This window comes from Solanum pennellii, chromosome 10 (assembly GCF_001406875.1).
Source record: "Solanum pennellii chromosome 10, SPENNV200".
Classification (NCBI taxonomy): domain Eukaryota; kingdom Viridiplantae; phylum Streptophyta; class Magnoliopsida; order Solanales; family Solanaceae; genus Solanum; species Solanum pennellii.
The window spans coordinates 1,955,238-1,980,466 of record NC_028646.1 but is presented as its reverse complement, the minus strand read 5'-3'; the positions used below and the strand labels follow the sequence as shown (position 1 = coordinate 1,980,466).

Genomic DNA, 25,229 nt, shown 5'->3' with positions numbered 1-25,229 from the left:
GATGACATGAAATTTTTGGAAATGGAGATAAATGATGATCCTGAGGTTGATTGTGTGTCTGAATATTGTTTTGGTGTTTGCTTAGAGGAAAAGAATAATCATTCTTTTTTGTGGGAAAAACAATCTCCTCATCACTAAGACTAGGTTAATAGTTTTTGTTCAACATATGTAAATTGAGTTCTAAAATAAGAAAGAAACTATTGTTCTATCTATCATGAGACCTAGAGCTATGATAGCATCATCTTAATATTCATATGTGTGCATTCAGATTCAAACGTTTTAATCTTAATGAGATCTTAATCTGCAAGAATCTCATCGTAAAGTACAAGTAGTACAACAACCTCCATCAAGAAACAAGCAATTACCATGAATCTTCCTCCACATTCTCGTCCTGTACATTCAGATGTGCATTCAGATTCAGACGTCTTAATCTTCATGAGATCTTAGTCTGCAAGAATATCATCGTAAGTATAGGAAGTACAACAACCTCCATCAAGAAACAAGCAACCAAGAATCTTCCTCCACATACTCGTCCCGTATACACAGATGTGCATTCAGATTCAGACGTCTTAATCTTGATAAGAGATCTTAGTCTGCAAGAATCTCATTGTAAGTAGAAGTAGTACAACAACCTTCATCAGGAAACAAGCAATCAAGAATCTTCCTCCACATACTTGTCCCGTATATTCAGATGTGCATTCAGATTCAGACTTCTTAATCTTAGTCTGCAAGAATCTCATTGTAAGTACAAGTAGTACAACAACCTCCATCGGGAAACAAGCAACCAAGAATCTTCTTCCACATACCCATCCTCGGAACGAATCCATGTCTCACCATTTGCTTCAATACCCAATCTAAATCTCCAACAAGCTTACCATCACAAAGGCCATGTACTATCACCTTATAAGACTCGAAACTTGGATTCACTCTCTTACCGATCATTACAGCCATGAAATCTTTCGCCTCCAAAAACCTCTTAGCATCAAGCAAAGCATACAACACCTCCTGATAAGTCCCTGGATTCGGATCACAACCTTTCAGCATTACTTTCTTGAACATATCAATCCCCTCGTCAACTCGCCTTTGCTTCCTCAGCCCCGATATCAACGTGTTAAACACAATGGCATCTGGTTCAACATTCTCATTCTCCATCCTATCTAACAAACTCAATGCCTCATCAACGCGACCATGATCACATAATGCATGCATTATAGTAGAAAAAGTTCTAACATTGGGTGAACAATTCTGTTTAGGAAATTCATCAAACACCTTATATGCAGCATCAATCTCTCCACAACGACAAAGCCCTTTAATGATTATATTCAAACAACAAGCATCAATCTCAACACCCAACTCGGAACCACGAACGTAAACCTTATGAACAACATCAAATTGCTTAGTATTCACAAGCAAATTCAGTACAAAATTGAAAGTCTTCACACTGGGAAAACACTTATAATTAGGCATATCGAAAAGGGTATCGATTGATCTGTTGATTCTACCAGCTAAATTCCCATAAATCTTAATAACATTATAGAAAAACTCATCAGAAAGTCTACATTTCCTTTCGATTTTGATTTTCTCCATAAGGGTTTCAATTGCATCAAAATTCTTAGCAATCGCTAAGTTTTTAACAACTACACTATAAATGGCTTCATTGGGTCTGTAATCTTTTCGATTTGAGATTTGATTGAGTAGAGTTAGAGCTGAATTTGGGTTTTTAAGATTTTGAAAAATCTTGATAACTTCATTTGAGCTTAACCAATCTGAGTTTTGGATTTGAGATGATGAAAATGGAGATGATGGGGTTCCAAGATTTGATCTTTGAAGAGAAAATGGAAAATATAATTTGTGAATTAAGGATCTGTATCGACATGAAAACATTGTTCTATATGAGTTGATGACACTCTAATAGGGAAAGAAGTGTACACAGCACAGAGCACACACTATAATATACCAAAAAATAAAATAAAATTTGAGCTCAAACAGAGTCGATAATAGGAAAAAAATTGAGTAATTTTTGTTGAGTCTCTATTAATTGGTAAAAAAGTGGCGTCGATTATGGTGAGTCATTGTATCCCGAATCATTACATAGGATCGTGTTAAGTTTTAGCAAAACAAAGTTTCCAAAATCTCGTAGTAGAAAAATTTTATGTACTAACGCGCGAAAAACTAACACTATCACCTAATTTCTCTTAAGTGACTCATAAATGTTCTTCCATGTCATTACAAAGGGTCCTATTCTTTTGATATGGCTTCTGGTCGTTTTTTTGTGAAACCTTTACGTAATACTTTGTAGGGAGTTGAGGGAGTAGTACGTACAATCAGTCATTTTTAGATATTTTTGGGCGTTTAGGGGCAGGCCAATTTATGGAAATTAGGTGGTTTTTATGTTTTTCGCGTGCGTTATACCATGAATAATATTGACTGTCCAAAGACTTTTTAGCAAGATGGATCCTCCCTAGGGAGTTGGCGACCATTTTTTCGAGACATTTTTGAACACTTAGGGGTCAATTTACAAGAATTAGGTGATTTTCTCAGTTTTAATTTCGATAATATGGCTTCTAATCGATTTTTTTGTGAAATATTTACGTAACCCTTTGTAATGAGTTAGGAAAGCAACACGTACAATCTCACCATTTTGTTTTAAAACATTTAATGTCCATTAATATTTTGGTTATATACTAACAATTTAAAAAGTCTCATGTGAAATGCATGGTATAAAGCATTTAATAATATCTTTTATTGATATTAAAAGCTATTTGTACATGATCAAATTTTATAATAATTAACAAGAGAATAAGCATTCTTCAATTTATTTAGCTGCTTTTCCTAATCATGTCTTCACTCATAGATACAGCTTCCATAACCTGCCATTATCAAGATTTCATAATTAATCAATCACTAATTTTGCATAATATCATCAAGATTGCATATTATTTGTCATAATGAAGATATTAGTTGGAAGTAACTAACCCCTCCATTTTAGTTTTATGTAAATTTTGTTACATTAATTTTCACCTTAAACTTCTTATTTTATGCTTAATAAAAAAAGTTACATCCACACAAATATTATAACATATTTAAAGTAATGTTTAAGTTTTAAAAAATCTACTTTTTACTTAGATAATAGTTTTTTGTCACAAGTGTTTTTCGGAAAAGTGTTTTAACTACTACAGTTTGTATCTGACTAATCAATTTGAAAAACACATTAGTTAAGAAAAATTGTTTACACTACTACTCAATTCTTCAAAAGCTTGACTAAAGCAAACAATTTTAGTTGTTCAGAAACTTAATCAAACAGACTATAAGTGCCGATCGAGTCAAACTACGTTTAGGTTAAATTATGTTACATAAATTAAAAATTTGATAAAGAGACTTACTTGGATCTGTCATGACAATTAAGGCAGAATTACCAAAGTGACAATTCCATTGATTTCTTCCATTAGCTTGATAATAAAGATTCATTGCAATAGAAGCATGGTTCATAAGATTATTTGGTGAATAACAAGTGCAACCATTTTGCAATATTCTACAATCCACTTGAGAACATGCATAAATTATATTTTCTTCTAATGTTTTTAAATCTGATGATGGTTTAGCCACACACCAAGTTTTCTACAAAAAAAAAAATAATAATAATGTAAAAAACATTAGTATTAATTTGTAAATTTCCTATACAAGTATTTGCATCGTTTCAGTTTATGTGGAACTCTTTCTTGTAGATATCACTGAAAAAGCGGAAGACTAAGAACTAAGAAGACTTTTCTTTGTCTCGTCCACACACAGAATAGAACAGTCATATATATCAGCAACAACAGACTTTCAGTTTCTTGTTACTGTGAAAACATAAGTGAACGTCAATTATTGTTGAGAGAATTTGAAAGAGCTGAGTCCGTAAAAGACTTATCGGATGGATAAAAAAGACTTTTGTCTATCCAATTTAAATTCAAGACCGATTAAAAAATTACGTCTAGTAGGGTCGAGCCCTTCATCCAAAATAGAAAATGGAAGGAATTGATATGATTATTTATGCATCAATCCTTTGTTTTTAGTTTGTCCAGAATAATAATTTAATATTAAATTTCTTATTTATAATTCGACAAATCACAAATTTTAAAACTCTTATTTTATTCTTAAATTCTGTGTCCAACCAAATAAAAAAGAGTATATAATTTTATGATATTGAAGTTACCTGTTCATGTGCTAACACCAATGTCCCCACTGCAAAAAAAAAAGAATGATATGACCTTAAGTATCATTTTTAGCAACTATTAAGCAAATCTATTCGAGGAGATTCAACATTTATTATATATATATATATATATGAATATATATCGCAACTTTTCAACAAAAAATAGTCAATAAACCCCTTGCGTCCCCTAGTTCCACTGATGTCAATGGCATGCACGTCTATTCGAGGAGATTCAACATTTATTATATATATATAAATATATATCGCAACTTTTCAACAAAAAATAGTCAATATACCCCTTGCGTCCCCTAGTTCCACTGATGTCAATGGCATGCACGTGCATGCGTTCTATTTAAGGAGATTCAAAAATATCTTTTTGTGTAGAAAAGATTTAACAATCTACATATATACATAATTTTTTTTTTTTGTATATGTAAGATATAATTTTCCTAGTAGATGAATAACGAAATTTATTACATTATTATTGAACTACAAACATAAATAAACTCCTTAAATAAAAAGAAAGAAATCAACAAATTATGTGTAGATATGAATGAGAAATAAGCAAAATACACGTATAATAATAATATATTCAGTATAATATCACGAATCGAAGTTAGAGAAATGTGTACAAACCTGAAATGTGGGACAAAAGTAGGAAAAGAATGAGAGTTGCTTTAGCCATAGGTAATAATTGAGTGATTTGTTGAGTTTTTTTTTTGTTTTTTTTTTTTTAAGTGAGAATAAAAGGTGCAACATTTAAAGGAGATAAAAAGGGGAGATTAATAACGGCTATATTTATTGTATTTAAGAGACGTTACAAAATTAGGGGGATTTTTTGTGGTGATATATATTCTTAGACTTTATTGCAAACTTGTAGTGGTGTGTTATTGTAATTATTAAAGAAAAGTTAGTGATATTTTATTGTGCAAATTGTCTTTTTATATTCTAATAATGAAGGAATTAGTGATATTAGTAACCGTTTTGGATGATGGTTGTATTTGGGAGTGATTGTTTGTATAGTAGGAGTGGTGGTGGGGTTTGGCGGGGGATCGATGGTTTGTCGTTCGATGATTATAATAATGAAGATAATTTTAATGATATATGATAGCAGTAGTGGTTGTAATGGACGGGATAATTGGTGGTATACAGTAATTGCTAGTGATCTGATCGGTGATAGTGGTTGGTGATGATGAAAATTGAGAAAGGTATAGTTAGTGATAGTAATTGATAATTGTGATGGTTAGTTGCAGTGGTCGATGATAGTAGTGATTGTCAATAATAATAATTGTGATAATAAAAGCGGTGTGAGTAGTAGTGACTAGCGATGGTGGTTGTGATTCTTGTTCAATGATGATTACTGATGACTGATTGTAATGATTGATTAGTAAGCGAGAATCGAGCGGTAATTATAATAATAGGGGTGGTTTCACAATAATTGTGTGTTAGGAGCTTGCTCAATTATGTGGCTCATAGCCACGAGTAAGAATAGTGATTGTTCAATGTTGATCAGTCATAGTACAAACAAAACAATAAAATAAAATCATCTTTTACAATTTTTTCTAACGATGTTAAAACTTTATTCGAAAACCAAATAATTCAAATTTATTCACTCATTAAGTGATGAAATCTTAATAATACAAATTCATTTGATAGTTAAGAGGTACAAGCCTCTATTGAAGTGCAATCAAACGAGGCTTAAGCTTAACCCTATGCTCTAAATCACTTCATTTTGCAATTTTCATACTCATCTGAATAAACTATTATAATACATATGCTATATCAATACGATTCTTTCAAAAAGTCTTATATTATTAAAAACATTACTTCATTATAAAAAACTATCAATATTAAATTTACGACTTTATTCACACACCCATCGAAAGCTTTAAAGAATATGCCAAGGAATGAAATAATAATGGAAGAGGGGCCACAAGTCTCATAGTGATAAGTGATAACTCAGAATTCAGAAAAGCTAAACTTTACCAATAATTTAATATTAATGATCTCAATAAATTAAAATGAATGGACCATATTATATATTGCAAAGAAATTGAAAAGTTGAAATAATAATGGAAGCATCCAAGTACATGCAGTGCAGGAATATAATTTTATTTTATTTTAGATTCCCCCACCATATTGACTAGACAAGAAAATAAAAATCATAAAAATAAATAAATTAATTAAATCTTTGTGTTGTATTTTTTGTGGTGTTGTACAAAAGTTTGCATATAAATTCAAATTTTATATAGGGGGGATAAAAATAATGTACAATTCAATTAAATGAAGGTTTTCATTTGAATTTCTGAAATTAAAATCAGAATTTATCAATAATTTGAAGATTAAAAATGTTTTTAACCCAAACACAAAACATTAAGTGATATTTTTCATTTCTTTAAGATTTTTACTAAGAAGAAATTAATTACACAATATTTGTGCATTGGCTAAAGATAATAGTACTAATTAAGACAGATAATATAAATTCAACTCGTCTTTCATGTTTCTTTTCGTATATGAATGTCGTTGTTGGATTGATTGAAAGATCAAATCGCCCAATAATATCAAGTTCAACAATCAACATAATCGATTCAGATATCATAATTTTATCATAAATGAACGCACAAACTGATCCAAACAATTAAAAAATAAAATATATGATAGAACAAGGTCAAAATTTTATATTATATTTTTAATATAAATTTTTTATACACATGGTATGTCTACTTACTTCATTACCTCACCTCCCAATCTTGTGTTCAATCAACTTTTAGACAAATCTTTTAATTGCCCCACCAATAATTCATCCATTAAGTCACCAACCCCTTTACTTACCCCCACCCCACAAATTTTTATTTAATGTTCGATATTTATATTAAAATCTGATTAAATATATATTTATGTTAAAAAATTTTATATTAAAAAATAAAACGCTTATAAATAAAGATGACTTCGCGCTTAAACAAAAAAGCTATGTATTAATTTGGCAACTAAGTAAAGCAACCTCACATCTAATTAAGTGCCACGTGATATTAACCCTTTAACTTTTCTTTATAATAAAAATATTTTATTTGCCACACATATTTTAATCATATAAGAAAGTTTATTTTTAAGTTTTTAAAAGTTGATCGTGAGAGAGCAACTTAAACACAATCTACTAGTATATTTAATAATTATATAATATTTGAAAAATTTTACTTGATTAATTTAAATCGCCTAAACGATGTGGTTCATTATACAAAAATCAATTATTATTAGAAAAAAGGAAAAGGGTCTGATATACCCTTCAACTTTGTTATTTAGAGCTGATATACTCCTTGTTATGAAAGTGGCTCATATATACCCCTACTTGTAAACAAATGACTCAAATATACCATTTTCCTCTAACGGAAATGAAAAAAATAATAATTTTAATCTAAATTTTTATTTTTTTTTCTAAAAAATATAATCCTATATGAGTAAATTTAATCCTCGTCAAACATATTTTTTTTGACTTTTTTTTGTTTCAATGACTAATTTATAATTATTATTTTGATAATCAAATTTATTTATGTTTTACTAATATTCTTGTAAAACTTATTGTAGATGACCAAATTTTTTCTTCGAATACGAAATTAAATTACATTACACACAAAAAAAATAGTTTAATTTTTTTCTCTTTAAACTAAGGAATGTAAGAAAAAAAAAAGAATAAGAAACTCAAATAATTATAATAAAAGAAGTCAAAAAATAATTTATGTATGAGGAAAATTAAAATATACTTTGAACTTTGATAGAAGAATCATATATACCCCTAAATAATTTTTTTTAAAAACTAGAAGTAATAAATATAAATTTAAAACTAATTTTTTAACTTCCGTTAAATGAAGGGTATATGTGAGCCATTTTATTACGGCAGGGGTATATGTGAGCCGTTTGTATAACGGTAAGGGCATAAATGAGCCACTTTTATAACGAGGGGTATATCAACTCCAAATGACAAAGTTGAGGGGTATATTAGACCCTTTTCCCTTAGAAAAAATTAAGATTCATGATTCATTAAAATAGAAGTGCGACTTGATTTCTAATTAAGATATTTTTTTATACTTATCTCTATCACACTTTTTATAATGAACTATAATTATAATTTAAATTTCTACTTACTTTTTTTCATTTTAATTAGTTTTTTGTGGTCATGTGGTTGGATTGTTGATCAAAATACATATTAATTAATTACGATTAAGTGAGTAAAATATATGTGTAAATATTTATTATAATATTTTATGATTAGGTGTGTAAATATATCATATATGGTAGCAAACAAAAATAAAAAAACAAAGCAACTTTTATATTGTTATTATATGTGGTGTTAGTTGGAACTTTCTGTCATCAAAATTATGAATGGTGGTTGAATAATATCCCAATGTAATATTTAGCAGGTAATGACTAAGTTTATAATTCATTTTTAGAAAAGAATTGATTAATAATATAATAATATTTATTATTAATAATAAAGGCAACACTAATGTACAAAAGACATTATGGAAACATCCAAACACTAACTAATTATTTTTTTAACTTTTAGGAGATGTTGTTTTCACTTTATTAGTATTAATAATTATTTAAGTGTATAATTAACCATGATCTTTGAGGCATGCTTCATGAATTAGTAAAAATAATTAAAAAAAGACTTGTATTTGTATATTATTAATTATATGAAATGTTTGCATGTGTACTGACTTATTATATTTACGTTGTATTCACACTTTCATTTTAGTTATCATCATGTGACGGATAATTTAAGTATTAGTATTTTATATAATATTTTAAAGAATTTAATTATCTACTCTAATAATAATTTTTCACAATATCATATAAAATTGGTTTACAACATATATTTTACATAAACAAGTTTAATAATCATTCCCGCAGGAGATCCTGACCCATTTTTTTCTGATCCTTCGAGAAAAAGATTCATTCTCTTCATAAAAAATAGGAGGTAGAACCAATAAAGTACTTCCTCCATTTGGTATTGTTTGTCGTGGTTTCTATTTTCAGAGTTAAACTATAAAAAATTCGACTAACATTTTAAGATGTATTTTTCTATCATATTAATATGCAAAAAATTGTAATTTATAGTATTTTTCATATAACTTTAGAATATTTAATTTTTTTGGTTTAAAACATTCAAATTAATCTGATCTAATTTATCTTTGAAAATTAGTTAAACTGATTTTCTATAAGCGCAACATGACAAATAATTCGAACGGAGGGAGTAAGATCAACATAGTAGTCTTTTTTTTAAAATTTTACAAATGGTATCAATACTTTAACAAGTGAGCAATAATGAATAAATTATTAAAGTATAATGACAATCATGTAGTTTTTATGCTTATATCTAAAATTATATTATTAAATTTTTGAAAATTTGAAGACATATTTGATTTTTCTTCATTTTTTTATTAATAATTTTGAATAAAAAGCGTTTAATCAAAATAATTTATTATAAGTCGATGGGTTTAATAGAAATATGAAAATTACTAAATGTAAAATACAGACATGTTTAATTTATTTGTTAATAAGTTACAAAAATTTATATATATGTAAATACATATATATGAAACATTTCCCTAATTCGATTTTAAATTAAAGAAAGACAATTTAATAATAATATAATAAAAACAAAAAAATTACCCAAAATTCAAAAACTCTCTCTTTTAATAAGATTGATTATGACATAACAAAAAAATAAATATTTATACTAATAGCTAAAATTAACAAAGCACAAAGCAACTCAACAATAGCAAACTATCTAATTAAATTTATATTATCACTTTAGTAAATTAATTAATCATAATAAGTTAAATCGATTAATATAAAAAGTCAAATTCACCACCTTATCTTTTGAAGTATTGAAAGATAAGCCCATGAAGTTTATTAAATTAAACATATACCCCTAGCCGTATAAAAGGACAGTACCAATTACAGTGAACGGATAAAGTTTTTTTTTTTTTTAATCTTTTTCGGTCCACAAACTTTTCATCCTTTATAAAAGGACCCCTCTAATTCTCAAATCCTCTCCTTCTTTCTCCTGTCTTCCTTTTCGTATCGGTTCTTCCGTCAATTCTCTGTCTCTTCAGTCAATTACCATTAGATCTTCAAAACCCATTAAGGGTTTGTTCTGTATTTGAGTTTCTGTTCAGTTTTTTTTTTTGAATTTTTTGAATTTTTTGTTGTTTTTTGTGTAGTAGTGTGAGGGATCTTGGTGGGGTTCTTTAGAAGTGGATGAGTTGAGCTGGTAGTGGAGTTTTTTCAGTTTGTTAAGCTCGTGAATTGGGGTAAAACGAAGAGGATTTTCGGTTTTGGTGATACGGAGCAGCTGCAGGTGGTGGAATTGAAGCTGATTTTTGATTAATTCTGGTTTTGGTGTTTGTAGTTTGGGGTTGATTTGATCTTTGTGTAAGATCTGGGAAAAAATAGGAGAAAGTTGAAGTGGATATAGTGTAGGCATTTTTTGAGATTATTGGTGAATTGGGTTGTTGGGTATTCTCAGAATTATGATGCAACAAGATCATCGCAAGAAGGTTTTTATCTCTTTCTCACTGTGAAAAATTTGATTTTGTGTTACTCAAGAACGAGGGTTTATCGGAAACAACCTCTCTACCTTGGGAGGTAGGGGTAAGGTCTGTGAAAATTTACCCTCACTAGATTCTATTTGTGGGATTGCATTGGCTATGTTGTTGTTGTTGTTGCTGCTACTCAAGGAGAGATCTTGAAGAAAGATGAGGGTGTTGTTCTTAAATTTTGCTTTTTGAGAGCTTAGAAGTTTTAGCTCAACAAAGTTTGCATGAATTTAATATATAATCACCATAAGCAAAATTGAACTGAATCTAGCTGAAGAAATATGGGTTTAGTGTCAGTTGGAATTCTTAATTTCTGGTCAGTTCTCTTAGTAAGTGTTTGGCAATAGATTTGGTTGAAATTTGAGGGAAAAAAACTGTTTTTGAAGCTGAAGTTGTAAAATGGTATTTGGAAGTAAGAAGTTGTGATTGGACATGCATTTTAATTGTGAAAAAAGTTGAAGGTTTTGTGTGTGGAAAAAGAATAATCACTTGATAAGCTGTTCTTGATCATCAAACTTGAAAAATCCTTCAAAAACTAACCAAAAGATCACTCCAATATATAACCAGACAATGTTTTGAAATGTTTCTTGAAAAAGAAAAGGAAAAAATCCCCATATCCATGCCCTTTCCTCTAGTTTCTTGATTTTAAGAAGGATAAGTTTTTTCTAGAAAAAGTTCAGGTCCATATTGCTGTTAAAGAAAGCAGCTTTATTAGGGTAGAAATATTTTTGTTTTTGGAACTTGAGGGTATGTAGGTAAATCACTTAACTAGTCTTCTATTTGTTGATGTTATTTAGTATTATTAAATCTCTATCTGCATTACCCTTTATGAGTGAAAAAATGGTTCTTGGAAGTTATGATTTTATTGTGTTTGAAGACAGCCTTCTAGTTACTCTTCTCTCATAGTTTTGAAAGAATGTTATCAATTGCTTCTTAGGAAAAAGGCAACCTTATGATTGAGAAGGTTTCTTACTCTTTACTTCATGCTAGTTGGTCTATTTGTTGAAGGATATCAAATTCTTATTTTCTGGTCCTTTTTTTTGGTTGTGAAAGTAGATCAAACTCTGCTTTCAGTTGACAATCATTCCTTGTTTTTCATACTGTGAATGGTTTGCTTATTAAGTGATACAAATCATATTTGTAACTTGGTTTGGTGGACTACCTTGTGGAAGTATAGTTCGAAAATATCAATGTACAATTCCGTTGTTTCATAACAAATCCACTTGTCAGTGGAAGTATTTATTTGGTACTTTCTTTAATGTTTCAGAATACCAAAGAAGTGGAGTTCTTTACAGAGTATGGAGAGGCAAATAGGTATAAAATCCTGGAAGTTGTAGGGAAGGGAAGCTATGGAGTTGTTTGTGCTGCCATTGACACCCATACTGGAGAAAAAGTGGCAATTAAGAAAATAACTGATATTTTCGAGCACGCCTCTGATGCTATTCGAATTTTGCGCGAAATTAAATTGCTTAGACTTTTAAGGCATCCTGATATCGTGGACATCAAGAGAATCATGTTACCACCTTCAAAACGAGACTTCAAAGATATTTATGTTGTTTTTGAGCTTATGGAGTCTGATCTTCACCATGTTATTAAGGCTAATGATGACTTGTCACATGAACACCATCGCTTTTTTCTATATCAGATGCTACGAGCACTGAAATATATGCACACAGGTAAATTATCTTGTGAATATGGTAACTAATACTTTTTTCCCCCCTCTCTGAGCGGGTATGAGGTATTCTATATTATCAATGTCTGACTTGTATGTGTCTGTTTCAGCGAATGTGTACCATCGAGATCTTAAGCCAAAAAATATATTGGCAAATGCAAACTGTAAACTCAAAATATGTGACTTAGGATTGGCAAGGGTTTCATTCAGTGATACTCCAACCACAGCACTTTGGACGGTATGTTTTCTTTAGATCTTTGTCCCATCCATGATCAATGTCAGTAATGGTGTTTTTATTATTCTTGATATTGGGTAAACTTTACTTGGAAGTGCAAAATCATGCATTATTTATATCTTCAGTTTTTGATGTAATAATTTTTGTTGACTGTGTCTTTTGACACACCATGCAGGATTATGTTGCTACAAGGTGGTACAGGGCTCCTGAACTGTGTGGATCTTTCTTTTCCAAGGTAGTTCATGCTAACAATGTGCCACTTGCTCTGTCTTTTATTTAATAATTTCTTAGTAGGTGGTAGTTTTTCGTGTAATAACAATGCACTCTACGTCCCTTCGAATACATTCATCCCGGGGGTTTGGACAAGGAGAAGGGTATATAGAGAACCACCACCAAAGATGGTGCACATAATTAGTTGAAATTGAAAGTTTACATGAACAGTTCTGTGTTCGATTCGTTTGTCCCTCTTAGGATTGCAGGTTTGGCGATTCTGTAGTCAATCATTTTATGCACTAGGCCTGGGATTGAGCATTAGTTTTTTAGTTAGTTTTGATGCCATTGAAGTATCATGTATCGGTTCTTATTTTCCAATAGCTTTAGGAAGGCAAAAAGGTATTTGTCCCACTCTTCTTGCAGCGTCTGATGTGCTGATGATACTGTTAGAAACTGTGGTATTTTGGTTAGAATACCAATTTTATATAAGTCAATACATTATAAGTGTATTTGAGTGATGTGTAGATTACAACCGTTCTTGTTCAGGGAGGACAATTGAACTCTCCTGGAAGTTGAATTATCTATTCTTCAGGTAACTGTGTCAGGTCCTGCGTTAATTTTTCTGCGGGGTCTTACTGATGCTTTTGCAGATTTGTTATCTAAATCTTTATCTTGTGCTTGCATTCCTTCAGTATACACCTGCCATTGATATTTGGAGTATCGGCTGCATTTTCGCGGAGGTACTGACAGGAAAACCGTTGTTCCCGGGAAAAAGTGTTGTTCATCAGTTAGATTTGATGACTGACCTTCTGGGGACGCCATCAGCTGATACCATATCTGGGGTAAAAACTTCAGCCTATTTGTTTTTTGGTGGATAACTGGATGTCAGCCTTATTTTGCAACATATTAATATTGGAGTCCTCTCTTGAGTGTAGGTTCGTAATGAGAAGGCAAGAAAGTATTTGACAAGCATGCGGAAAAAGAATCCAGTTCCTTTTACAGAGAAATTTCCAGGTGCAGATCCTCTGGTGCTCCGATTGTTGCAGAGGTTGTTAGCATTTGATCCAAAGGATCGACCTACTGCTGAAGAGGTATTTTTGCCTCCTAATATGTCCCTAACTTTAACATTAGCATAAATAGTAGCCTTCCGTTCTCATCCTTACTTGCTCATAGTTGGTTCTAATTTTGCTTCTGCGGGTTCCCTTCCTCTTCCTCCATTTCCTTTAGGCTTTATCTGATCCTTATTTCAAAGGACTGGCCAAGATTGAGAGGGAACCTTCTTGTCGACCAATCTCAAATCTGGAATTTGAATTTGAGAGACGAAGGGTAACAAAGGAGGACATTAAGGAATTAATTTTTCGGGAGATATTGGAATATCATCCTCAACTTCAAAAGGATTACATTGCTGGAAATGATGGCACAAATTTTCTCTATCCTAGGTTCTAACAAAGGCTCCTTGACTCATTTTATTTCTTATTTTAGTTGCATATTTTATCTAATTTCAATTTGTGATTAACTTTGTGGAAGTTGTTTACATTTGCAGTGCAACTGATCAGTTTAGAAGGCAATTTGCTTATCTTGAGGAAAATAATGATAAAAGTGGGCCAGTTATTCCTCTTGGTAGAAAGCACGTTTCTCTTCCACGGTAAGATTATGCAGGATTCGTTCTTGTCAATATAATCTTGTTGCTTAGTTTTCACCAGTACAACTTCGCGTCATGTAAGCTTCTCTTTGTTCTTTTGTTTCTTATATTTATTGGAGAAGTGGTTGTGATTGAGAAAGCAAGGTAAGTTGCTTACGAAGTTTTAAAACCATTCAGGTCCTTGGGAATAACAAGAAGTGTTTCATAGTGGGAATTACTGTCCTTGCTGTCTCATATTTTCTCTGTTATCTCGGGCTAAATCGCATATGTTCCTAAATGTGTGCAGATCTTCGGTCAATTCCAGTAGTGATCCCCCAAAAGCTAGGCAGAACTTCTCTGTGTTTGATCATACGCAAGTAACAGAAAAATCATCTACTGATGTTAGAGTCGCAGAGAAAACTTCAGGAACTATACAAAACATTTCACGACCACCACATCGAGTCCATGCAGGTACAGTTAAACATGCGTTTACTGTTTGGTCTTCTAGTGTCCGATGTGATATTATATCAAATGCCTGTCGATGAAACAAAGTCAATTTTGTTAACATGTGTAACTCAACTGCGTCTAAATTTATTCTCCCATTGAGTGGAGTAAATCAAAAGTGAATCAGACTTGATCGTGTCTTACTCAGACCCTCGACGAATGTACATACATAGCACATGATTACACGGTTGTTCTCAAATAGTCATTTCTATCCTTTTCAGCCAAACCTGGGAGAGTTGTAGGGCCAATTTTACCATATGACGGAAGAATGCTTACACAGAATACTGGCCTCCTTCCTCATGGCATTTTTCCACATTATATGTTCAGGATGAACCCAGGGAATCGAGAGAAGTGTGGGACAGAAGCCAAGGACGCCACTCAAGTTAGACCCCTACCTGCACAATGCAACATGAGTGTTGAGATGAACACCAACCCGTATTATCCAGCACAAGAAAAAGTAGCACAGTTGGGTGGTCAAATTGCAATAGATGCAAAACTACTACAGGCACAAACCCAATTTGGTGCTGTCGGTGCTGCAGCTGTTGCAGTTGCAGCTCACAGAGAGGTTGGCACCATCCAGTATAGCCTGACTTAGCAAACTGTATTCAGACGTTCTTTCAATGAACGGTGTAAATCTGCGTTGGAGGTGAAAGAATTCGAGGACTGCATGTTCGTCTAACCAAAGCAGCCCTATCGAAGATTCAATGATGAAACATACATCATACTTCTGGTTAGGTCTCTTTGCCTAAATTAGGCATTTCTCTGTTCAGTTTACCCTGTGAGTTAGACCTATGCTCCTGTAAATTTTAGGCTGTAGCTGCTGCATTAGTGATTCTATTAATGAATAAAAATTACTGTTCTTCGCGCCATTGCTTCCTCGCATGTCATTTTTTCTTATCGATGAGGCTTCTTGTTGCATTCTGATCCGAATTGTTTTTAATACAATAACGTACTCGGTATAATCTCCTTAAAGGAGAGGACGATGTACAGAGACCTTACCTCGGGTAAATCAAGTAGGGTCTGTGGAGGGGATGATTGACATTTTTCAATCCTTTTTTCTTTGTCAAATCTGACTCTTTGATTTGTAATAACAATCCAAAGGGGCAAAGTAAATCAAATTGTCTCAAAGGAGAAAGCACATTTCTGGACCTAAAAAGCAATAAAAAGAATTTTTTACTATATTATTCGGACTTTTTAAAAACGTTGTTCTACATATATCGATTTTTTCAAGACAAAAGTGAAAATACACTACTTCATGAGGATCTGACATGCATCAGTGATGTTTTTGAAAATTTCGAGTAGGTAGTAGGAACTATGGAGAATCAGAATATGTGTATTATCATAAAGCAACTCGGTGAGATTGAATCCTTGAACAAAATAGGGAAAAGGATCAAATTTGCTCTTGTACTGTTCGAAAAGCAACTTGGTGCTTCTTTACAATTTTAGTCTAATCTCCGCCAATAAAGGAAATTTTCGATTTGTCTGACCCTTAACAAGGAGTTCTAACTTGAATGTTAAATTTGATCACACGAAATTTCACCCATCCATGGTGAAGTTAGGTAAGTTTCATAACGAACTCGATTGAAAAAACATATGGGGGAAAACGCATGTAGAGATTGTATTTCATTTTCAACTTGAAATAGAATTTGAAGTTAAAATTTTTTGAGGCATATTTTAAATAATATTTATGATCAAATAGAAAGTATTTTTTTAAATATGTTCTACTACTATAAGATATCATAATTACCTCAATTCATGTGATACATCATCAATTTTAGTATGTTTAACGAGAGCGATATTTTTCAATTTTTAGAAATAATTTGATTTTAAACTCCATCTTATTGCTATTACTAAAATAGTTAGTCATACATTTGTCATTATAACCACCATAACATCAATCATCACCGTCGTTAATTACCATCAATATCAACATCAACAACAACTAACATCAATCAATTTCATTATTACGATCATTTCACTATCACTAACGAACATAAATTATTTTATTTTCATCAAATAATAATATCATTTTATCAAAGTTATATATATAAAAAATAAAATAAAATGCATCATATGTAATTTGCATGGATCATAATTAATAGAGGCAGAAGCCTTTACTCCTTTTGGACTGATTTATTTATTTTATTTAAATAACAAATGGAGTGGAGTGTAAGTAGTGCATTCAACAATATTCAAAGTCCCAACCAAATAATTAAATGATTTTTATTTGTAAGACCATAATTATAGTCATGGATTCTCCTGTTTTTCATCTTCAAGATCTGTGCAAGCACAAACTTCGATTTCAATTATTATATAAATGAAAGAGAGTCTTGACGTAATTGGTAAAATTATTGTCATATGAAAAATATATGAGTGGGATTGTATGCAATAAATCCACGTGGTCTTGTCTTTCCTCGGACACTATGCATAGTGAAAGTTTAGTGCATCACTATCAACTATCATTTTTTTTCTTAATTACCGAAAACATATTTGAGGATCTGTATAAACTTATTTTTAAAAAGATAAAATTTGGGTCAAAGCTATTGAATTTTGTCGAGCTCATACAATCAACTCTACAACCACCCTTAATAGATTGATGATCACTGACTTGAATTGGTCATGAGTAACATGTTTTCACTCTAAACATAAAATTTTTCGTATCTAAAACTCAAACGCGATATTTTTTATTACAGACGGAGAGATCTCAAAATTTTCAACCATTCCATCAGCATTCATATGTTACATCACACTTATAATCTAAATGTAAACACTTCTTACACATCACCCTCCTAAAACTCGACTTATGGGATCACAATTATTGTTGTCTTATTCACTATTAGTAGAGGCTAGGTAGGGTTAACTAAATTACACTGTTTATACATGTATATATGTTTTCATATTTTAAATTCCTTAAAGATCGTTTTGATAGACTGCATAAAAACAATATCGAATATAATGTATTAGTAATGCTTGTATTTTCTATACACCATTTGATTTGATGTATTAGAAATAACAAACCTTGCAGTTGTAAAATTTCTATAAAAATATTCGTTTACGAAAATACCAGAGAGGGCTTAGAGTGACAAATGTATCATCAATCAATTTAATTGCACGTGTTGAAACCCTTTATATTATTAATACATAAAAAAAAATAATGATATTAGTAATACACACCTCGATACACAATAGACTGTATAACTAATACAAGATTAGAAAAATATGATATCCAATACATTATTTTTTCTAATACACTCTACCAAACGAGCTCTCAGTGAAAAATGAAAATACCGACTCCGCCATCGATCCTATATAAATGATATCATTCTTTAATTCCTTCTACATGATATATCTCGTGAATGGCTTTTAATTCCTCTCCAAAACCAAAACGGTGAGAAAATAAATGCTTTGCATCAAATTATACAGAGCAATTTCTGTTTTTTTTTTCTCTTTAGCATTTGTTGAGTGCATTTGTGAAAAAAACAACAACAATGGAGTCAATTTTATGGAACTTAGAAGACAAATGGAAGCTCACAACTCAAAAATCAATTGCATTTTTCATTTGCATTTGCTCCTTAATCATTGTAATTTGTTTGGTTACTATTTGTTTTAAAAGAAGGGCAACCACTAGGAGAAAGGGGTTAGTGGGCCAAGACCCCACGGATATCGACGTAGAATGGTCTGAATCAAAGTTATTGAGTTTGAATAGTTCGGTGAAGAAAGTGCTGACAAGTACGGTGAGGTGGAGTGGGCCAAGTAAGTGGGAGGAGCGTCGGAGTACGGAGAGAGCTTCTCCGTTACTCGAGGGCGAGTCTGGGGAGTGGCATAGTCACAACTCGGACTCGCCCGTGTGGCAAAGGCCAATATTGATGGGTGAAAAGTGTGAGCTACCGAGGTTTAGTGGGCTTATTTTGTATGATGAGAGAGGAAGGCCGGTGCATCGTGTTGACAATGATCGATTCATCGTTAATCAGGTCACTCAAATAATATCTATTTACTAAAGTAATGATTTCTTTTATTTTTGACTATTAGATGGAAATAATAATAAGAAGTTTTTATAGGTTATAAAGTACTTAGTTGTTCGAAATATTTAAAAATATCTATATTGAATCTATTAAAAATATACTATATTTGAAAATTTCAACATGCATTCCAAAACAACTCGGAACTATATAGTATATCTATTATATTGATAGTGTAAAAAATATTTATCCTTAATTGTATATTTATCACATGTTTATGAGAAGTTTCTTTTGCAAATAGCTTGTGCAGAGTTTTTCTATATATGAATTCATATTTATCGAATCACTTATTTTCTGTTTAGGTTGAGTTAAGTTTAAGAATCTATCGTTTACTCCATTTACAAATTACTTGCTAATGTTGAGAATAAATGATCCTTGAATGGAAGTATTAGATGTATAGGATTTATAAGTTGATCTAATTAGATTTGGAATTTGATGTATAATTGATTGATTAGTTCACTTTCTCTTTATATCATTTTGCATGTGGTGTTTATTATAATTAGACATAAAATTTAAGAAGAAGAAAAAAAGGAAAATGTTTAAGATTTTTGTCAAATATACCAAAAATGTTTTTCTTAACATGTGGCTTTAAAATGGAAAAAAAATGAGGTTATAAAAAGATCTTTTTAAACATTTTAATCGTACGATTTATCGTCATTATGGTATATATATATATGTGTGTGACGAAGTTTCTTGAATTTTTTCATGTTTCAATTTTTTAGTAAATTTTTTTATTTTAAAACGAATTACAATGCATTTTTTATTTTTTATTTTTTTGTTTTTTACTCACTCTCTTGCACCTATATTTTCAGGAAAATGTGGATGTTGTTGGGAGAACTACTCTGAAGGACTTGTTGCTATGAATTTTGATTTACTATATTCACAAATTTTTGTATAGTAAATATGTATCAACTTATGAGAAGCAAAAAATTTAAGCAACCTAGCATATTGTAGATGCATATTTTGTGTTTTTATAAAAGATCATTTTCATAGTTTGAATTTGTTATAAATTCAAAAAAAAAAGAGCATAAATATTAATAGGTTCTTGCTGAACACCGTACTCCATAACACGTCTGATATTATAATAAAATTTGGCTAAATTCAAGCCCGCGTTATCAAAAATAACTATATTTTTGTTTCTTCATTTATTGGTAAATTATGGTTTTGATCTTTGAGGTATATTACATAATACATTTAACTTTAACTAATTAAAATGTTGATTTTTTGTTGTAATATATCATATTTTGAACTATCTTACAAGTATATCTATTCTCAAATATGGACTAATATTACAAGTTTCATCTAACACAATGATAAAATATTTAATAATTCTGAAAATTGGTGAATATATATATATATATATATATATATATATATATATATGCGCAAATTATCAAAGTGCACATTTCAAAATGAATAAATGAAGATTAAATAGATTTAGTTAGATATTATAATAATTGAAAAGACATTTAAATGTATAAAATATTTTATATTCAAAAAGTCTAGCAAAAAATTGTACTCAAAAGAAATGTGATATCGACGATTTATCCTAATGAAAATAGTTGTAGACACTGCAAGTTGCAACTTTAACTGCTCGAACCTATAACTTATAAATTATATAAATATAACTCTATCGTTGCTTCGAGACTTCTTTTCATATAATTAAAGTATCAAAAGTGTTATTTAACACAAAACGCTAACTTGCTCTTTTTCTTTTTTTAGATTTATGAAATTTTGATTTTGAAGAAGGAACGATATATGAATCTATTTAAACTATAATTATTTTTTGTGAGCTTCATATCTCATATTTGTCTATAATCGATAATAGATGCATATATGATATATATTTTAATATAAAACGAATGATAATTAAAGTATGAAACTCGATGATAAATAATATGACTTATTTTTATTATTACGCAAAATTAAGTAGAGATTTGCATACATTTCTTTATTTTATTTTCTTTGGCAAGTGAATCCATAAATAGAGAAAAACACGCTTATTGTCTGATTCTCTCTCTATAAAGGCCGAAGCACTCGGCGATTTTGTACTCTTTTTTTTTTTCTTCTCTCTCAGTTGGGGTGGATCCTGATCGGGATTTGAATCAGTAAGTTTCATCAATTTTCAATTTATTGAATTTTTTCTGCATGATTTATTGCTATTATTTTGATCTCGTGTGATCTGTTGCAATTTGAATTGAAGAAAATGATCCACTATTGATTTTCTGTTATAGCATTTGTATCTTGGTTAGATCTGTGTGATAATTTGATGTTGTTGATCTGTTTTTTTTTGGTTTAGCATTGATTAATTTATGTAGATCTAATAGAGATAATCATTTGAATTGGTGATCATTGTTGGGAAAAATTCGGATCTAGTGATCTGGGTTTTTTCTTGGTTTGTAATGGTGAAACGAGGGATTAGGTTTAGAGAAATAAGTTTTTGGATTGAAATGAGTAGAATATGTATAGGATTCATATTGCCGACTCCGACTAGTTTTGTATTGAGAAATAGTTAGTGTTTTTATTGAAATATTTGGGGTAGATGGAGGAGAAATGAGTGAGGGGATTACAAGGTATAGCAATCGAAGTTTTAGCAACAACGTGAGAGTTCAGGTAGCTAACCAACTAAGCTACTAAAGATTCACGTGAGGTGAGGAGTAGTTAGGATGATCGATTAGAAACTAGATATTGTTTTGGTTTTTCTATGCTCTTTTTACTTATGGATCTAAGGTTGCTACAAAATCTTGATATTGATTTGGAATTTTGCATATGTTAGAAGCTGCTTCAAGATGTCAACATACACCCCAAAGAATATACTCATTACTGGAGCTGCCGGATTTATTGCATGTCATGTAGCCAACAGGCTTGTTCGGAGCTACCCTGATTACAAGATTGTTGTCCTTGACAAACTTGACTATTGTTCAAGTTTGAAGAACCTCATTCCTTCCCGATCTTCCCCTAATTTCAAGTTTGTTAAGGGAGACATTGCTAGTGCAGATCTTGTTAACTACCTTCTCATTACTGAGTCCATTGACACTATAATGCACTTTGCTGCTCAGACCCATGTTGATAACTCCTTTGGTAATAGCTTTGAGTTCACTAAGAATAACATCTATGGTACCCATGTACTATTAGAGGCCTGCAAAGTTACTGGTCAGATCAGAAGGTTTATCCATGTGAGTACGGATGAGGTTTATGGGGAGACTGATGAGGATGCTGTTGTAGGAAACCACGAAGCCTCACAACTCCTTCCCACTAACCCATATTCAGCCACAAAAGCTGGGGCTGAAATGCTTGTTATGGCTTATGGTAGATCATATGGTTTACCTGTTATAACCACTAGAGGTAACAATGTCTATGGTCCTAACCAATTTCCTGAGAAACTGATCCCTAAGTTCATACTTTTAGCCATGAGGGGAAAGCCTCTTCCTATTCATGGTGATGGTTGTAATGTTCGTAGTTATCTCTATTGTGAGGATGTTGCTGAGGCTTTTGAATGCGTTCTACACAAGGGAGAGGTCGGTCACGTTTATAACATTGGAACTACAAAAGAGAGAAGAGTGATCGATGTTGCCCAAGATATATGCAAACTCTTTGACATAGATTCAGACAAAGTTATTCAGTTTGTGGAGAACAGGCCGTTTAATGACCAAAGGTACTTTCTGGATGATCAGAAGTTGAAGAACTTGGGTTGGTCTGAGACGACCAGGTGGGAGGAGGGTCTGAAAAAGACTATTGAATGGTATAAGAATAACCCTGATTGGTGGGGGGATGTCTCGGGAGCATTGCTTCCCCATCCTAGAATGCTGATGATGCCTGGTGATATAGAAAGAAATTTGGATGGAGCTGAGAAATATGATTCTGGATCTACCGAATTCTCAGGGAAGTCCAATGAAACCAAAATGGCAGCTCCAGCTTCAAAGACCAGCAATGTGCCTCAGAAATCCCCTTTTAAGTTCTTGATCTATGGTAGGACTGGGTGGATTGGCGGTGTGCTAGGGAAATTGTGTGAGAAACAGGGTATTCCTTATGAGTATGGCAGGGGACGTTTGGAAGATCGCTCAAAGCTTTTGGCAGACATTAATTCTGTCAAGCCCACACATGTATTCAATGCTGCTGGTGTCACTGGCAGACCCAACGTTGATTGGTGTGAGAGTCACAAACCAGAAACAATTCGTACAAATGTTGCTGGTACTCTAAACTTGGCAGATGTTTGCAGAGAGAATGGCCTCCTGATGGTGAACTTTGCCACTGGCTGCATATTTGAGTATGATGCTGCACATCCAGAAGGTTCTGGTATTGGGTTCAAAGAGGAAGACACACCCAATTTTGCTGGTTCTTTCTATTCAAAGACCAAGGCCATGGTAAGCACTTGTTTAGACTTTGATCCATAATACATCATTCTCTTATTTAGGCATTAACATGTTTTCTTTAACCAGGTTGAAGATCTGTTGAAAAATTATGACAACGTTTGCACACTCAGAGTTCGCATGCCAATATCTTCAGATCTCAGCAACCCTCGCAATTTCATTACCAAGATCAGCCGCTATAATAAGGTGGTCAATATTCCTAACAGTATGACCATATTGGATGAGCTTCTTCCGATTTCAATTGAGATGGCAAAGCGTAATCTCAGAGGCATATGGAATTTCACAAACCCGGGTGTTGTGAGCCATAATGAGATATTGGAAATGTACAAGAAATATATCGATCCAGCATTTACTTATGCCAACTTCACGGTGGAAGAGCAGGCCAAGGTAATCGTTGCAGCTCGCAGTAACAATGAGATGGATGCATCAAAGTTGAAGAAAGAGTTCCCCGAGTTGCTATCAATTAAAGAGTCGCTGATCAAGTACGTTTTTGAACCAAACAAGAAAACCTCTGCATAAAAAGGCTGTGTTCTCAGGAATTGTGTATGCTATTATTCATTATTAGTTCCTCGAATTCGCTAAATTTTTTAGATATTCATTAGTGATTTAGCTGTTGTTCCTTGTTATTTTTGTATGAATTCATAATATCTGTGCCTTCTTTGGGGAAGATTTTGGAATATTGGATAGGCTGATGTTCCCTGTATCTGTTGTTAAATGAGTTTGTTAAAGGTCTTGTGTACTTTGTTGACTTTGATACATGGATGTATGAACTTTTTCTTGCTCAACCTCATTACTCTTTTTTCTTTTAGATATAAATGATTGAAAGAACACACTTTTAGTATCACGTTTTTACGAGTTTCATATCTGAACTATTAGGTGTTTTTGTGTTTTCTACCTAAACCATCATTTATAACAACAGAAGGTGCAGTTAGACTTATTAATTTCTAATCGTGTTTTGACGTTGGTAAGAAACAGGAACACCCAATAGAAAATTCATAAGAAAATGATACTCTTCTAGTGTGTGATTAATTGCTTTCAACTAGAGCGTTTGTTGTCACAAAATAGTATTGTGTTGGTACAAGGTAAGTCATTTTCATGAAAAATATTTTTCAATGTTTGATTAATGAATGAAAAATAAGAAGATTTATAACTGTACTAAATACACTCAAAATGGAAGTTTGCATTCGCGACGTAAATAAATTAACTCTCAATATTAGAATTATGTTATGATAGTTTAATGCATGAAATCGGAGTGAATAAATCACATTTACGATGAATTTTGAAGTCATGGTAGTATGAAAGGGGAACAAAGGTGGTTCTTTGGATCGAACACAGATTCTCGACCCCTCTTCGTTTCCATCTCACTGTAAGAAGGTAGAGATGGAAACTAGGAAGATGAAGGGTCCTCAACTCTATTCAATTGGCACAGTCCCTTTATTAGGGAAGCATCAGTAGATAATGATGAGCTGCTCATCTAGCCTTCTTCACTTAAATAACCGTGACGTGTGTGGTTGTGTTCCTACCACTACACCAAAGCCCTGGGGCTCTGGTGATATCAACTCTGATACGCCTTATCGAGCTCAAAAACACAAGATAAGTGACTGGGATTGGCATTACTTACCAGAAGGTGGACGTCAAATAAGACCGTCATGTATAGCACTATTTGCTTCATGTTAAGATAGACCACCTGAAAAGATGGAGGAAAAAAAGAAAGGTACTACACATTAAACTAATAGAAAGAGACATCTTTTCATAACACCACATCTGAACACAACATTTCCCTCTTAACTCCTCCCCCCCC

The 25,229-nt window shown here is 31.9% G+C and overlaps 5 protein-coding genes across 7 annotated transcripts; 3 read left to right on the top strand and 2 right to left on the bottom strand.

The window, feature by feature from the left end:
* Window positions 1–241: 241 nt before the first annotated feature.
* LOC107032391 (pentatricopeptide repeat-containing protein At3g14580, mitochondrial) lies at window positions 242–2,031 on the bottom strand. The gene has a single exon (XM_015233985.2). The coding sequence runs from the start codon at window positions 1,882–1,884 to the stop codon at window positions 721–723; it is 1,164 nt and encodes a 387-aa protein (XP_015089471.1). The 5' UTR covers window positions 1,885–2,031; the 3' UTR covers window positions 242–720.
* Window positions 2,032–2,702: 671 nt separating this feature from the next.
* LOC107002006 (glucan endo-1,3-beta-glucosidase-like) lies at window positions 2,703–4,909 on the bottom strand. Its single transcript, XM_015199941.2, has 4 exons — window positions 4,832–4,909; window positions 4,196–4,224; window positions 3,384–3,618; window positions 2,703–2,870 (listed from the first exon to the last, which is right to left on the bottom strand). The coding sequence occupies exons 1-4, from the start codon at window positions 4,878–4,880 to the stop codon at window positions 2,845–2,847; spliced, it is 339 nt and encodes a 112-aa protein (XP_015055427.1). The 5' UTR covers window positions 4,881–4,909; the 3' UTR covers window positions 2,703–2,844.
* A 5,288-nt stretch (window positions 4,910–10,197) lies between these two features.
* On the top strand, window positions 10,198–15,908 carry LOC107002251 (mitogen-activated protein kinase 19-like). 2 transcript variants are annotated; one of them, XM_027912195.1, is made up of 10 exons: window positions 10,198–10,755; window positions 12,062–12,470; window positions 12,577–12,704; window positions 12,877–12,936; window positions 13,607–13,756; window positions 13,850–14,005; window positions 14,142–14,353; window positions 14,458–14,559; window positions 14,843–15,006; window positions 15,367–15,507. In XM_027912195.1, exons 1-10 carry the CDS (start codon window positions 10,729–10,731, stop codon window positions 15,369–15,371), a joined length of 1,413 nt encoding a protein of 470 aa, XP_027767996.1. In that variant the 5' UTR covers window positions 10,198–10,728; the 3' UTR covers window positions 15,372–15,507. The 2 variants fall into 2 exon arrangements, with proteins under 2 accessions (XP_027767996.1, XP_015055681.1); XM_015200195.2 differs by having other exon boundaries at window positions 10,201–10,755; window positions 15,261–15,908.
* A 2,512-nt stretch (window positions 15,909–18,420) lies between these two features.
* LOC107001823 lies at window positions 18,421–20,050 on the top strand. The gene is made up of 2 exons (XM_015199783.2): window positions 18,421–19,010; window positions 19,871–20,050. Exons 1-2 carry the CDS (start codon window positions 18,528–18,530, stop codon window positions 19,919–19,921), a joined length of 534 nt encoding a protein of 177 aa, XP_015055269.1. The 5' UTR covers window positions 18,421–18,527; the 3' UTR covers window positions 19,922–20,050.
* A 940-nt stretch (window positions 20,051–20,990) lies between these two features.
* Window positions 20,991–24,213, top strand: LOC107002329 (trifunctional UDP-glucose 4,6-dehydratase/UDP-4-keto-6-deoxy-D-glucose 3,5-epimerase/UDP-4-keto-L-rhamnose-reductase RHM1-like). 2 transcript variants are annotated; one of them, XM_015200306.2, is made up of 3 exons: window positions 20,991–21,166; window positions 21,835–23,422; window positions 23,498–24,213. In XM_015200306.2, exons 2-3 carry the CDS (start codon window positions 21,848–21,850, stop codon window positions 23,945–23,947), a joined length of 2,025 nt encoding a protein of 674 aa, XP_015055792.1. In that variant the 5' UTR covers window positions 20,991–21,166; window positions 21,835–21,847; the 3' UTR covers window positions 23,948–24,213. The 2 variants fall into 2 exon arrangements, with proteins under 2 accessions (XP_015055792.1, XP_015055793.1); XM_015200307.2 differs by having other exon boundaries at window positions 21,014–21,166; window positions 21,838–23,422.
* The last annotated feature ends 1,016 nt before the right edge of the window (window positions 24,214–25,229 follow it).

Excerpts from the sequence above, each read along its gene's own strand:
- LOC107001823 (XM_015199783.2), top strand. The coding sequence starts at position 18,528 with ATGGAGTCAATTTTATGGAACTTAGAAGACAAATGGAAGCTCACAACT. Across the intron at positions 19,011-19,870 it reads ATCGATTCATCGTTAATCAG|GAAAATGTGGATGTTGTTGG; the intron begins GTCACTCAAATA and ends CTATATTTTCAG.
- LOC107002006 (XM_015199941.2), bottom strand. The coding sequence starts at position 4,880 with ATGGCTAAAGCAACTCTCATTCTTTTCCTACTTTTGTCCCACATTTCA. Across the intron at positions 4,225-4,831 it reads ACTTTTGTCCCACATTTCAG|TGGGGACATTGGTGTTAGCA; the intron begins GTTTGTACACAT and ends TTTTTTTTGCAG. Across the intron at positions 2,871-3,383 it reads AATTGTCATGACAGATCCAA|GTTATGGAAGCTGTATCTAT; the intron begins GTAAGTCTCTTT and ends TGATAATGGCAG.
- LOC107002329 (XM_015200306.2), top strand. The coding sequence starts at position 21,848 with ATGTCAACATACACCCCAAAGAATATACTCATTACTGGAGCTGCCGGA. Across the intron at positions 23,423-23,497 it reads ATTCAAAGACCAAGGCCATG|GTTGAAGATCTGTTGAAAAA; the intron begins GTAAGCACTTGT and ends TTCTTTAACCAG.
- LOC107002251 (XM_015200195.2), top strand. The coding sequence starts at position 10,729 with ATGATGCAACAAGATCATCGCAAGAAG. Across the intron at positions 14,006-14,141 it reads ATCGACCTACTGCTGAAGAG|GCTTTATCTGATCCTTATTT; the intron begins GTATTTTTGCCT and ends CATTTCCTTTAG. Across the intron at positions 15,007-15,260 it reads ACCACATCGAGTCCATGCAG|CCAAACCTGGGAGAGTTGTA; the intron begins GTACAGTTAAAC and ends TATCCTTTTCAG.
- LOC107032391 (XM_015233985.2), bottom strand. The coding sequence starts at position 1,884 with ATGTTTTCATGTCGATACAGATCCTTAATTCACAAATTATATTTTCCA.